The sequence below is a fragment of the Neodiprion fabricii genome, chromosome 6, assembly GCF_021155785.1.
Source record: "Neodiprion fabricii isolate iyNeoFabr1 chromosome 6, iyNeoFabr1.1, whole genome shotgun sequence".
NCBI classification, from domain to species: domain Eukaryota; kingdom Metazoa; phylum Arthropoda; class Insecta; order Hymenoptera; family Diprionidae; genus Neodiprion; species Neodiprion fabricii.
This window is the reverse complement of record NC_060244.1, coordinates 17,831,910-17,846,296: the sequence shown is the minus strand read 5'-3', so window position 1 is coordinate 17,846,296 and position 14,387 is coordinate 17,831,910. Positions and strand designations below refer to the sequence as shown.

Sequence of the window (14,387 nt, the reverse complement as noted above, 5' to 3'; positions counted from 1 at the left end):
ATGATAAGAAGCTTGAAACTTCGAGTGTAGTTTAGCACACATTTGAAAGGTACGAGATAAAATTTCTATCATCCCACTGTCGCAGAACGGCAGCGTTATTAGCTGACGCGTTAACTGAAGGATATATCTTTAGTCAAAGGCTGATCATCGAAGGGCCTAGCCGCTTGAGTATGGAATCGGCAAGGAAGATAAAGTGCGTATTTCTTGTCTGGAATGTAAAGACATATCATATAATCATATATCATACATCATACATCGTACATCACACATCATATCATACATAGTATTGAAGTTCGAACCAAAGTTTGGATGTCGGATGTTCAGAAAGTGACGTCACTTCAAATTTTCTTTCTCTTGACGTCATCGACCTGAAATCAGCTAGCCGAATTCCTCAGTTTGGAACCAAACGCGCAGTAGAGCGGACGTGAGAGAATCGCGCTCCGCAGATTTCGAGTACCGTGTTCTTTACCTCCTGGGTCCTGCGCCCCGAGTTCGCTTTGTCGTGCAACTCGAGTTCCAGGACAAGCGCTGCGTAGTTTCTATGCTCCAGGTCCGCTACCTGGGGAAATTCGACTTTTAGGACAACCGCCCCGTAGTTTCTGCGGTCTAGGTCCACTACCTGGTGAAACTAGACATTAGGGACATGCGCTCCAAAGTTCCGGCTGTCCACGTCCTTGACCTGGTGACTTTTGACCTTCAGGACTAATTTTTCCTAGTTCTGACTGTCCTGGTTTTCCACCTTGTGGATTTTGACATCCAGGAAAAACGAGGTATGACCCGAGGTGGTGGACGGTGGTTGGTGGTGCTCGGAGGTGCACGAGGAGAAGGACGAGGAAGACAAGGAGATGAAGGTGGACGAGGTGGACGAGGATTTGTGCTCGGTAAGTTCACGATTTTTAAAATATTTAATGGCAATTGTAATTGTATTGTATTTGAAATTTTTCAAACTTGTCATGTTTACAACAAATTATTTCAATTCATTTTCTGCGCAAGCACAAATTCAGTAACTATAAATGCGCTGATAAAATTTATTATATTATTAATTATTTAAGTAATTGTATTAATCGTGACACATTATTTTTGATGTCTTTTTATGCTAAAATAATTTATTACTATTCCAGGTATAATCCAAGGTGGTTAGTGGTGGTCGTTGGTGGTGGTTGACGGTGGTTGGAGGTAATTGGAGGTGGTCGGAGGTGGACGAGGGAAGGACGATGAAGACAAGGAGATGAAGGTGGACGAGGTGGACGAGGATTTGTGCTCGGTGAGTAAAACACTTTTATAATACTTGATGGCAATTATAATTATATTTTGTCTAAAATATTTCAAACTTGTCATATTTATATCAAATTAGTTCATATCATTATTCGCGCAAGCACATATTCAGTAGCTATCAATACGCGAATAAAATTTATTATATTATTAATCAATTAAGTAATTACATAAATCCTCACACAATATTTTTGATTCTTTCCTATACTAAGAATATTTATTATTATTCCAGGTATGACCCGAGGTGGTTGGCGGTGGTCGTTGGAGGTGGTTAGCGGTGGATGGAGGCGGTCGAGCTGGACGAGGAGGAGGACGAGGAAGACGAGGAGAACACGGTGGACAAGGGGGACGAGGATTTGTGCTCGGTGAGTTTAACATCATTATAATATTTGATGAAGTAGGATCAGGAATGTAAGTAGGAGTAGAAGTGGGATCGGGAGTAGGAGTAGGAGTAGGAGTGGGAGTAGAAGTAGAAGTACGAATAGAAGAAGGATCAGGAGTAGGTGTAGGATCAGGAATAGAATCAGGAGTTGGTGTAGGATCAGCAGTAGAATCAGGAGAAGGTGTGGGATCAGGAGTAGAATCTCGAGTAGGTGTGGGATCGGGTGAAGAAGTAGTATCAGGAGTAGAAGTAGGAGTAGGATCAGGAGTAGGTGTAGAAATAGGAGTGGCAGTAGTAATAGCAGCAGGTTGCGGGGGGGGGGGGGGTAGGTTAGGGTAGGGTAGGGTGACGAAGAAGAGAAACCAAATACTAAATAGTAATAGCCCTTTGCCGCAGCATAGATCCATACAAGATTCCAAGGTAGGCATCTTAGATTTACGAGCAAAGTCTGATTAGTATTTTGTCAATCTTGTTAGACCTATGAGATACGTTTCTAACCAGACAAAATTATATTGAAAATTTACAGTATTTGACAACAGTGATACCTTATCACGTGGACAGTGGCCCACCTGATGATCAAGCTTTACAAGTCCTCATTAAGAGTAAGTTTTACAAGTTCTTGGTAACAGTACCAACAATTACTTAATAACTTCATTCGAAATTAATAATATGTTTTTGTTTTCAGTATTGAAGGCTATTAATGAGGATAGTCCAACGGTGCCCACATTATTAACGGACTACATATTGAAAGGTGGGTTGATTTCTTTCACCTTGTCTTGAATCCGTGCGAGATAAACACTTGTATATTTCACGGTCCCGTTATTATCATGAGGTTGAAGTTCGTAATGTTATTCAGGCTATGAATTTTTAGAAAAACTTGGAATACAACTTCAGGATTGTCTGAAAATAAGTAAACCGTAATAAACCAAATTATAATCATATCAAGTTATCAGTAATAAGCAATTGCGGGTAAAATATTAGCTTACTTTTGTAAGTATTTATGAATATAGCCTCTATGAATATTCATTGTTGGTATATAAGGTCTGGCAACGTACCTACTTTCTGTAAAAGATGCTGAAGATTTTCAACATAATTATGTTTCAGTTCTGTGCCCCATCTAGTGATCCACTAGTACATATCCTCCGACGTGACATCGCTGTGCTACGTATAAAGAAGAAAAGATTTATTAAGATGCAGATTGCTCCTCTCTACTTGCTATTGTGCTTTCATATAGCACTACAATAAATCTTATAGAAATAAGCTCTCATTGAGATTTTTCTGCATTTATGACTCGACGCGAGAAGGCAAAAATCAATGTAATGCCATCTGTAAGGTAATTGGACTTGTATTCGCACTACGAGAACTCGTTGGGCATTTTGCGGTGAAATTTGAAAAATTGTTGTACAAGAAATTAAATAACTACAAATATGGCTAAAAAATATTATCTCTAATTGTGAATGTAGCTAATACAGCGTTAACCGTATATTGATTATGTTAATGATCTATTGTGACAAGATCGGAATTAGATAAGCTCTCTAAATACTCTTTTCTAGACTATTAATTTATATCATGTATATGTAAATGCATATTTCTTCAGTTTATACAATCACTGCACTAGGATTACCCTTGCCACGTTTTATGGTGCGCTTTCGTAATTTGTATATTATTAACCTTACGTTTTACTCTATTTGCGACAAGTTGTGAGTGTTTCTAATTTCTTGGCAATTATTTATGTACATGTATGTGTATATATGTATATGTATACATATATACACATGTTTAAGATTAGATTTTTACAATAAACACAGAGGTTTTAGTATATTCACATACGGATTTCTGTGTATAGGTATACTTGAACTAAAATATCCTTATCTCTAATACGGAGTTCTTCGTAATTCGCATTTGTTCTTGTAACCCAATGTCCTACATACGATGGCAAAAATCGAGATCCAACTTGACTGAGTCTCAAAGCCCTGTTGACATAAAAGCAGCTATTTGATAGAAATTATAGTTTATAGTTTATACAGCACATTGCATGGTATTTCATTATAAATACATATGTTTCAATGTATTTAGGAATAATTTATCAAATATACAGAGGTCATGTGCAAGTAATAAATGAATTCGACCGCAGTTTGATGTATTCATTAGAGCTTTAACGTTAAATTTAAGCTTTGTTCTTCTTTTATTTTATTATGGATAATCAAAAACATTTCCGACTATTCGTGCTGTGGAAGCATGGGTATTAAACTAAATGTAGCAAAAGATTAGCAACAGTGTATGTAGAGTACGGGTATTTTTCTAATAATGCAAACACGTGCAGCTAGCTTAGTTTTGACATATCTAGAATACCACGCCTTGCGAATTAGCTTTCCACACAGAGATGAATGATGAATTTCAAGGACTGCATTATCGTTGTTGAATACTCTATGCCTCATGGGAAAAGAAAATGTGTAACGATAACATTGATGCACCGGATCATCGTCGACTTTAACTTTTGAAATGTCCTACCATTTCCGAACACCTCCAACCATCCTATTTACCTATATTACTAGATTAGCTATGATATGAAAAGAGAAGAATTATTCATTTAGAAATGGGATTCTATTCGACACGCGCTCGATGTATCCCATAACATTAATATTCAAAATTATTCCAACAACTTTTCATTTGCTCTCTCGATCTTGAATTTTCGTAGGCATATAATCGAAACGCTGTTCTAGCTAGTCGAGAGTGAAGTATCTACGTTGGGTAGAGAAGCAGAATTGTTTTTCGAAAAGTATTCGGATGGAAAAAAATTCAGAGTAACTGTAATACATCACGGATGCGCTAATTTTGAACGAGATGAAATGGATGCTTCGTATATGACACAGTATTTAACGCTGCGTAGTGATTTAAAGACCTAAAAAGGTGATAGGGAGAGAAAGAACGAAGCTTCTTAACACTTCGAGTGTATTTTAACACACATTTGAAAGATACGAGCAAAGTTTTCCTCATCCAACTGTCGCAGAACGGCAGCGTTATCAGCTGACCCGTTAACTGAAGGATATATCTTCAGTCAACGGCTGACCATCGAAGGGCCTGGCCGCTTGAGTCTGGAATCGGCAGGACAGATAAAGTGTGTATTTCTTGCATAAAATGTGAACACTAAAATCATTATACATCATATCATATCATCATACATCATACATCATACATCGTACATCATACATCATACATCATCATACCTAGTATTACAGTTCGAAACCAAAGTTTGAATTTTCGGATGTTCGGAAAGTGACGTCACCAATCCAAAATCGGCTAGCCGAGTTGCTCAGTCTGGTAACAACCGCGCAGTAGAGCGGACGGTTGAGAGTCGCGCTCCGCAAATTTCGAGTACGGGTTCTCAGCCTCCTGGATCCTGCGCTTCGGGTCCGCTACGTATTTCAAGTACCGGGTTCTCAACCTCCCGGATCTCGCGCTTCGGGTCCGCTACGCGGTGAAACTCGACTTCCAGGATAAGCGCTCCGTGGTTCCTGGTTCATGTTTACAATAAATTATTTCAATTCGTTTTTCGCGCAACCCCAAATTCGGTAGCTGTCAGTCCGCTAATAAAATTTCTCGACTTCCAGAATAAGCGCTCCGTGGTTCCTGGTTCATGTTTACAATAAATTATTTCAATTCGTTTTTCGCGCAATCCCAAATTCAGTAGCTGTCGGTGCGCTTATAAAATTTCTCGACTTCCAGGATAAGCGCTCCGTGGGTCCTGGTTCACGTTTACAATAAATTATTTCAATTCGTTTTTCGGGCAGCACAAATTCAGTAGCTGTCAGAGCGCTAATAAAATTTCTCGACTTCCAGGATAAGCGCTCCGTGGTTCCTCGTTCATGTTTACAATAAATTATTTCAATTCGTTTTTCGCGCAATCCCAAATTCAGTAGCTGTCGGTGCGCTAATAAAATTTCTCGACTTCCAGGATAAGCGCTCCGTGGTTCCTCGTTCATGTTTACAATAAATTATTTCAATTCGTTTTTCGCGCAATCCCAAATTCAGTAGCTGTCAGAGCGCTAATAAAATTTCTCGACTTCCAGGATAAGCGCTCCGTGGTTCCGCGTTCATGTTCACAATAAATTATTTCAATTCGTTTTTCGCGCAATCCCAAATTCAGTAGCTGTCGGTGCGCTAATAAAATTTCTCGACTTCCAGGATAAGCGCTCCGTGGTTCCTGGTTCATGTTTACAATAAATTATTTCAATTCGTTTTTCGCGCAACCCCAAATTCGGTAGCTGTCAGTCCGCTAATAAAATTTCTCGACTTCCAGAATAAGCGCTCCGTGGTTCCTGGTTCATGTTTACAATAAATTATTTCAATTCGTTTTTCGCGCAATCCCAAATTCAGTAGCTGTCGGTGCGCTTATAAAATTTCTCGACTTCCAGGATAAGCGCTCCGTGGGTCCTGGTTCACGTTTACAATAAATTATTTCAATTCGTTTTTCGCGCAATCCCAAATTCGGTAGCTGTCAGAGCGCTAATAAAATTTCTCGACTTCCAGGATAAGCGCTCCGTGGTTCCGCGTTCATGTTCACAATAAATTATTTCAATTCGTTTTTCGGGCAGCACAAATTCAGTAGCTGTCAGAGCGCTAATAAAATTTCTCGACTTCCAGGATAAGCGCTCCGTGGTTCCTCGTTCATGTTTACAATAAATTATTTCAATTCGTTTTTCGCGCAATCCCAAATTCAGTAGCTGTCGGTGCGCTAATAAAATTTCTCGACTTCCAGGATAAGCGCTCCGTGGGTCCTGGTTCACGTTTACAATAAATTATTTCAATTCGTTTTTCGCGCAACCACAAATTCGGTAGCTGTCAGTCCGCTAATAAAATTTCTCGACTTCCAGGATAAGCGCTCCGTGGTTCCTGGTTCACGTTTACAATAAATTATTTCAATTCGTTTTTCGCGCAACCACAAATTCGGTAGCTGTCAGTCCGCTAATAAAATTTCTCGACTTCCAGGATAAGCGCTCCGTGGTTCCTGGTTCACGTTTACAATAAATTATTTCAATTCGTTTTTCGCGCAATCCCAAATTCAGTAGCTGTCAGAGCGCTAATAAAATTTCTCGACTTCCAGGATAAGCGCTCCGTGGTTCCTCGTTCATGTTTACAATAAATTATTTCAATTCGTTTTTCGCGCAGCACAAATTCAGTAGCTGTCGGTGCGCTAATAAAATTTCTCGACTTCCAGGATAAGCGCTCCGTGGGTCCTGGTTCACGTTTACAATAAATTATTTCAATTCGTTTTTCGCGCAATCCCAAATTCAGTAGCTGTCAGAGCGCTAATAAAATTTCTCGACTTCCAGGATAAGCGCTCCGTGGTTCCGCGTTCATGTTCACAATAAATTATTTCATTTCGTTTTTCGCGCAACCCCAAATTCGGTACCTGTCGGTGCGCTAATGAAATTTCTATCACTTTACAATCTTCTCATAATCTTTTTGGTAAAATATGTCGATAAAAAAATTATATCAAACCTCACGCATTATTTTTGGTTTGTTCTCACGCTGAAAATGTTTATTAGTATTCGAGGCATAACTCGAGGTGGTTGGCGGTTTTCGTTGGAGGTAGTTAGGGGTGGTTGCAGGTAATCTCGGTGATTCAGGTGGAGTGGGACGAAGATTTGTGCTCGGTGAGTAAAACACTTTTATAATATTTCATGGCAATTGTAATTATATTTTATCTGAAATATTTCAAACTTCTCATGTTTACATTGAATTATTTCAATTCATTTTTCGCGCAAGCACATATTTAGTAGCTATGAATAATCTTATACAATTTATTATATTATTAATTAATTAATTAATATTCCTATAATATTCAATGGCAATTGTCATCACATTTCATCTGAAATATTACAAACTTGTCACGTTTACAATAAATCATTTCAATTCATTTTTCGTGCAAGCACATATTTAGTAGCTATGAATTATTTTATACAATTTATTATATTATTCATTAATTATTCAAGCACTTACTCAATTATTTTAATCCTTACACAATATTTTCGATGTGTTCTTATACTGAAAATATTTATTACTATTCAAAGTATAACCTGAGGTGGTTGAAGGTGGTCGGTGGTGGACGAGGAGGAGGACGAGGAGGACGAGGATTTGTGCTGGGTGAGTAAAACACTTTTATAATATTTCATGGCAATTGTAATTATATTTCATCTGAAATATTACAAACTTGTCACGTTTACAATAAATTATTTCAATTCATTTTTCGTGCAAGCACATATTCAGTAGCTATGAATAATCTTGTACAATTTATTATATTATTAATTAATTGATTAATTACATTAATCCTTACACAATATTTTTGATGCGTTCCTATACTAAAAATATTCATTACTATTCCAGGTATTACCCGAGGTGGTCGGAGGTGGACGAGGAGGAGGACGAGGTGGACGAGGAGGAGGACCAGGTGGACGAGGAGGAGGACGAGGTGGACGAGGAGGAGGCGGGGTGGGTCGTGGGAGAGGACCTCTCCTCTCCTCAGAGGAGGGGAGGGGGAGGGGCAGGGAAGGGGGAGTGGCGGGCGGGGAGGGGGAAGGGAAGGGAAGGGGCGGGGAGGGGAGGGTGGCGGGAGGGAGGGAGGGCGGGCGCGGGGGGGGTGTACTGCTCTATTAACTCTAACGGGCTCGCATCGACATCCGTCCTCCACTCTCTCCCTCCCTCCCTCCCGCCCGCCCGCCCGCCCTCCCTCCCTCCCTCCACCCTCCCCTCCCCGCCCCTTCCCTTCCCTTCCCCCTCCCCGCCCGCCACTCCCCCTTCCCTGCCCCTCCCCCTCCCCTCCTCTGAGGAGAGGAGAGGTCCTCTCCCACGACCCACCCCGCCTCCTCCTCGTCCACCTCGTCCTCCTCCTCGTCCACCTGGTCCTCCTCCTCGTCCACCTCGTCCTCCTCCTCGTCCACCTCCGACCACCTCGGGTAATACCTGGAATAGTAATGAATATTTTTAGTATAGGAACGCATCAAAAATATTGTGTAAGGATTAATGTAATTAATCAATTAATTAATAATATAATAAATTGTACAAGATTATTCATAGCTACTGAATATGTGCTTGCACGAAAAATGAATTGAAATAATTTATTGTAAACGTGACAAGTTTGTAATATTTCAGATGAAATATAATTACAATTGCCATGAAATATTATAAAAGTGTTTTACTCACCCAGCACAAATCCTCGTCCTCCTCGTCCTCCTCCTCGTCCACCACCGACCACCTTCAACCACCTCAGGTTATACTTTGAATAGTAATAAATATTTTCAGTATAAGAACACATCGAAAATATTGTGTAAGGATTAAAATAATTGAGTAAGTGCTTGAATAATTAATGAATAATATAATAAATTGTATAAAATAATTCATAGCTACTAAATATGTGCTTGCACGAAAAATGAATTGAAATGATTTATTGTAAACGTGACAAGTTTGTAATATTTCAGATGAAATGTGATGACAATTGCCATTGAATATTATAGGAATATTAATTAATTAATTAATAATATAATAAATTGTATAAGATTATTCATAGCTACTAAATATGTGCTTGCGCGAAAAATGAATTGAAATAATTCAATGTAAACATGAGAAGTTTGAAATATTTCAGATAAAATATAATTACAATTGCCATGAAATATTATAAAAGTGTTTTACTCACCGAGCACAAATCTTCGTCCCACTCCACCTGAATCACCGAGATTACCTGCAACCACCCCTAACTACCTCCAACGAAAACCGCCAACCACCTCGAGTTATGCCTCGAATACTAATAAACATTTTCAGCGTGAGAACAAACCAAAAATAATGCGTGAGGTTTGATATAATTTTTTTATCGACATATTTTACCAAAAAGATTATGAGAAGATTGTAAAGTGATAGAAATTTCATTAGCGCACCGACAGGTACCGAATTTGGGGTTGCGCGAAAAACGAAATGAAATAATTTATTGTGAACATGAACGCGGAACCACGGAGCGCTTATCCTGGAAGTCGAGAAATTTTATTAGCGCTCTGACAGCTACTGAATTTGGGATTGCGCGAAAAACGAATTGAAATAATTTATTGTAAACGTGAACCAGGACCCACGGAGCGCTTATCCTGGAAGTCGAGAAATTTTATTAGCGGACTGACAGCTACCGAATTTGTGGTTGCGCGAAAAACGAATTGAAATAATTTATTGTAAACGTGAACCAGGAACCACGGAGCGCTTATCCTGGAAGTCGAGAAATTTTATTAGCGGACTGACAGCTACCGAATTTGTGGTTGCGCGAAAAACGAATTGAAATAATTTATTGTAAACGTGAACCAGGACCCACGGAGCGCTTATCCTGGAAGTCGAGAAATTTTATTAGCGCACCGACAGCTACTGAATTTGGGATTGCGCGAAAAACGAATTGAAATAATTTATTGTAAACATGAACGAGGAACCACGGAGCGCTTATCCTGGAAGTCGAGAAATTTTATTAGCGCTCTGACAGCTACTGAATTTGTGCTGCCCGAAAAACGAATTGAAATAATTTATTGTGAACATGAACGCGGAACCACGGAGCGCTTATCCTGGAAGTCGAGAAATTTTATTAGCGCTCTGACAGCTACCGAATTTGGGATTGCGCGAAAAACGAATTGAAATAATTTATTGTAAACGTGAACCAGGACCCACGGAGCGCTTATCCTGGAAGTCGAGAAATTTTATTAGCGCTCTGACAGCTACTGAATTTGGGATTGCGCGAAAAACGAATTGAAATAATTTATTGTAAACATGAACGAGGAACCACGGAGCGCTTATCCTGGAAGTCGAGAAATTTTATTAGCGCTCTGACAGCTACTGAATTTGTGCTGCCCGAAAAACGAATTGAAATAATTTATTGTAAACGTGAACCAGGACCCACGGAGCGCTTATCCTGGAAGTCGAGAAATTTTATAAGCGCACCGACAGCTACTGAATTTGGGATTGCGCGAAAAACGAATTGAAATAATTTATTGTAAACATGAACCAGGAACCACGGAGCGCTTATTCTGGAAGTCGAGAAATTTTATTAGCGGACTGACAGCTACCGAATTTGGGGTTGCGCGAAAAACGAATTGAAATAATTTATTGTAAACATGAACCAGGAACCACGGAGCGCTTATCCTGGAAGTCGAGAAATTTTATTAGCGCACCGACAGCTACTGAATTTGGGATTGCGCGAAAAACGAATTGAAATAATTTATTGTGAACATGAACGCGGAACCACGGAGCGCTTATCCTGGAAGTCGAGAAATTTTATTAGCGCTCTGACAGCTACTGAATTTGGGATTGCGCGAAAAACGAATTGAAATAATTTATTGTAAACATGAACGAGGAACCACGGAGCGCTTATCCTGGAAGTCGAGAAATTTTATTAGCGCACCGACAGCTACTGAATTTGGGATTGCGCGAAAAACGAATTGAAATAATTTATTGTAAACATGAACGAGGAACCACGGAGCGCTTATCCTGGAAGTCGAGAAATTTTATTAGCGCTCTGACAGCTACTGAATTTGTGCTGCCCGAAAAACGAATTGAAATAATTTATTGTAAACGTGAACCAGGACCCACGGAGCGCTTATCCTGGAAGTCGAGAAATTTTATAAGCGCACCGACAGCTACTGAATTTGGGATTGCGCGAAAAACGAATTGAAATAATTTATTGTAAATATGAACCAGGAACCACGGAGCGCTTATTCTGGAAGTCGAGAAATTTTATTAGCGGACTGACAGCTACCGAATTTGGGGTTGCGCGAAAAACGAATTGAAATAATTTATTGTAAACATGAACCAGGAACCACGGAGCGCTTATCCTGGAAGTCGAGTTTCACCGCGTAGCGGACCCGAAGCGCGAGATCCGGGAGGTTGAGAACCCGGTACTTGAAATACGTAGCGGACCCGAAGCGCAGGATCCAGGAGGCTGAGAACCCGTACTCGAAATTTGCGGAGCGCGACTCTCAACCGTCCGCTCTACTGCGCGGTTGTTACCAGACTGAGCAACTCGGCTAGCCGATTTTGGATTGGTGACGTCACTTTCCGAACATCCGAAAATTCAAACTTTGGTTTCGAACTGTAATACTAGGTATGATGATGTATGATGTATGATGTACGATGTATGATGTATGATGTATGATGATATGATATGATGTATAATGATTTTAGTGTTCACATTTTATGCAAGAAATACACACTTTATCTGTCCTGCCGATTCCAGACTCAAGCGGCCAGGCCCTTCGATGGTCAGCCGTTGACTGAAGATATATCCTTCAGTTAACGGGTCAGCTGATAACGCTGCCGTTCTGCGACAGTTGGATGAGGAAAACTTTGCTCGTATCTTTCAAATGTGTGTTAAAATACACTCGAAGTGTTAAGAAGCTTCGTTCTTTCTCTCCCTATCACCTTTTTAGGTCTTTAAATCACTACGCAGCGTTAAATACTGTGTCATATACGAAGCATCCATTTCATCTCGTTCAAAATTAGCGCATCCGTGATGTATTACAGTTACTCTGAATTTTTTTCCATCCGAATACTTTTCGAAAAACAATTCTGCTTCTCTACCCAACGTAGATACTTCACTCTCGACTAGCTAGAACAGCGTTTCGATTATATGCCTACGAAAATTCAAGATCGAGAGAGCAAATGAAAAGTTGTTGGAATAATTTTGAATATTAATGTTATGGGATACATCGAGCGCGTGTCGAATAGAATCCCATTTCTAAATGAATAATTCTTCTCTTTTCATATCATAGCTAATCTAGTAATATAGGTAAATAGGATGGTTGGAGGTGTTCGGAAATGGTAGGACATTTCAAAAGTTAAAGTCGACGATGATCCGGTGCATCAATGTTATCGTTACACATTTTCTTTTCCCATGAGGCATAGAGTATTCAACAACGATAATGCAGTCCTTGAAATTCATCATTCATCTCTGTGTGGAAAGCTAATTCGCAAGGCGTGGTATTCTAGATATGTCAAAACTAAGCTAGCTGCACGTGTTTGCATTATTAGAAAAATACCCGTACTCTACATACACTGTTGCTAATCTTTTGCTACATTTAGTTTAATACCCATGCTTCCACAGCACGAATAGTCGGAAATGTTTTTGATTATCCATAATAAAATAAAAGAAGAACAAAGCTTAAATTTAACGTTAAAGCTCTAATGAATACATCAAACTGCGGTCGAATTCATTTATTACTTGCACATGACCTCTGTATATTTGATAAATTATTCCTAAATACATTGAAACATATGTATTTATAATGAAATACCATGCAATGTGCTGTATAAACTATAAACTATAATTTCTATCAAATAGCTGCTTTTATGTCAACAGGGCTTTGAGACTCAGTCAAGTTGGATCTCGATTTTTGCCATCGTATGTAGGACATTGGGTTACAAGAACAAATGCGAATTACGAAGAACTCCGTATTAGAGATAAGGATATTTTAGTTCAAGTATACCTATACACAGAAATCCGTATGTGAATATACTAAAACCTCTGTGTTTATTGTAAAAATCTAATCTTAAACATGTGTATATATGTATACATATACATATATACACATACATGTACATAAATAATTGCCAAGAAATTAGAAACACTCACAACTTGTCGCAAATAGAGTAAAACGTAAGGTTAATAATATACAAATTACGAAAGCGCACCATAAAACGTGGCAAGGGTAATCCTAGTGCAGTGATTGTATAAACTGAAGAAATATGCATTTACATATACATGATATAAATTAATAGTCTAGAAAAGAGTATTTAGAGAGCTTATCTAATTCCGATCTTGTCACAATAGATCATTAACATAATCAATATACGGTTAACGCTGTATTAGCTACATTCACAATTAGAGATAATATTTTTTAGCCATATTTGTAGTTATTTAATTTCTTGTACAACAATTTTTCAAATTTCACCGCAAAATGCCCAACGAGTTCTCGTAGTGCGAATACAAGTCCAATTACCTTACAGATGGCATTACATTGATTTTTGCCTTCTCGCGTCGAGTCATAAATGCAGAAAAATCTCAATGAGAGCTTATTTCTATAAGATTTATTGTAGTGCTATATGAAAGCACAATAGCAAGTAGAGAGGAGCAATCTGCATCTTAATAAATCTTTTCTTCTTTATACGTAGCACAGCGATGTCACGTCGGAGGATATGTACTAGTGGATCACTAGATGGGGCACAGAACTGAAACATAATTATGTTGAAAATCTTCAGCATCTTTTACAGAAAGTAGGTACGTTGCCAGACCTTATATACCAACAATGAATATTCATAGAGGCTATATTCATAAATACTTACAAAAGTAAGCTAATATTTTACCCGCAATTGCTTATTACTGATAACTTGATATGATTATAATTTGGTTTATTACGGTTTACTTATTTTCAGACAATCCTGAAGTTGTATTCCAAGTTTTTCTAAAAATTCATAGCCTGAATAACATTACGAACTTCAACCTCATGATAATAACGGGACCGTGAAATATACAAGTGTTTATCTCGCACGGATTCAAGACAAGGTGAAAGAAATCAACCCACCTTTCAATATGTAGTCCGTTAATAATGTGGGCACCGTTGGACTATCCTCATTAATAGCCTTCAATACTGAAAACAAAAACATATTATTAATTTCGAATGAAGTTATTAAGTAATTGTTGGTACTGTTACCAAGA

The 14,387-nt window shown here is 38.8% G+C and overlaps 2 protein-coding genes across 9 annotated transcripts in view; one reads left to right on the top strand and one right to left on the bottom strand.

The window, feature by feature from the left end:
* The first annotated feature begins 669 nt into the window (after positions 1-669).
* On the top strand, positions 670-14,196 carry LOC124184986 (fasciculation and elongation protein zeta-2-like). 4 transcript variants are annotated; one of them, XR_006871287.1, is made up of 4 exons: positions 670-881; positions 2,181-2,256; positions 2,340-2,405; positions 2,776-3,058. XR_006871287.1 is itself a non-coding variant. In XM_046575282.1 (4 exons), exons 1-4 carry the CDS (start codon positions 846-848, stop codon positions 14,194-14,196), a joined length of 270 nt encoding a protein of 89 aa, XP_046431238.1. In that variant the 5' UTR covers positions 670-845. The 4 variants fall into 4 exon arrangements, 1 of the variants encoding a protein (XP_046431238.1); XR_006871285.1 differs by having other exon boundaries at positions 2,759-3,058; XM_046575282.1 differs by lacking the exon at positions 2,776-3,058 and adding an exon at positions 14,105-14,196.
* The window catches only part of LOC124184988 (fasciculation and elongation protein zeta-2-like), a 296,636-nt gene continuing 295,849 nt past the window's right edge, over positions 13,601-14,387 (bottom strand). For 3 of the 5 annotated variants that reach the window (XR_006871289.1, XR_006871288.1, XM_046575285.1), the window contains 2 exons: positions 14,254-14,319; positions 13,601-13,900 (listed from right to left, as the gene is read on the bottom strand). Coding sequence is in view for 3 of the 5 variants with exons in the window: in XM_046575285.1 (XP_046431241.1) it covers positions 13,884-13,900; positions 14,254-14,319 (83 nt within the window). In the remaining 2 variants the exon portion in view is untranslated. Of the gene's footprint in view, positions 13,901-14,144; positions 14,320-14,387 lie in introns of those variants that run through there. The other 2 variants (XM_046575283.1, XM_046575284.1) reach the window with 1 other exon arrangement.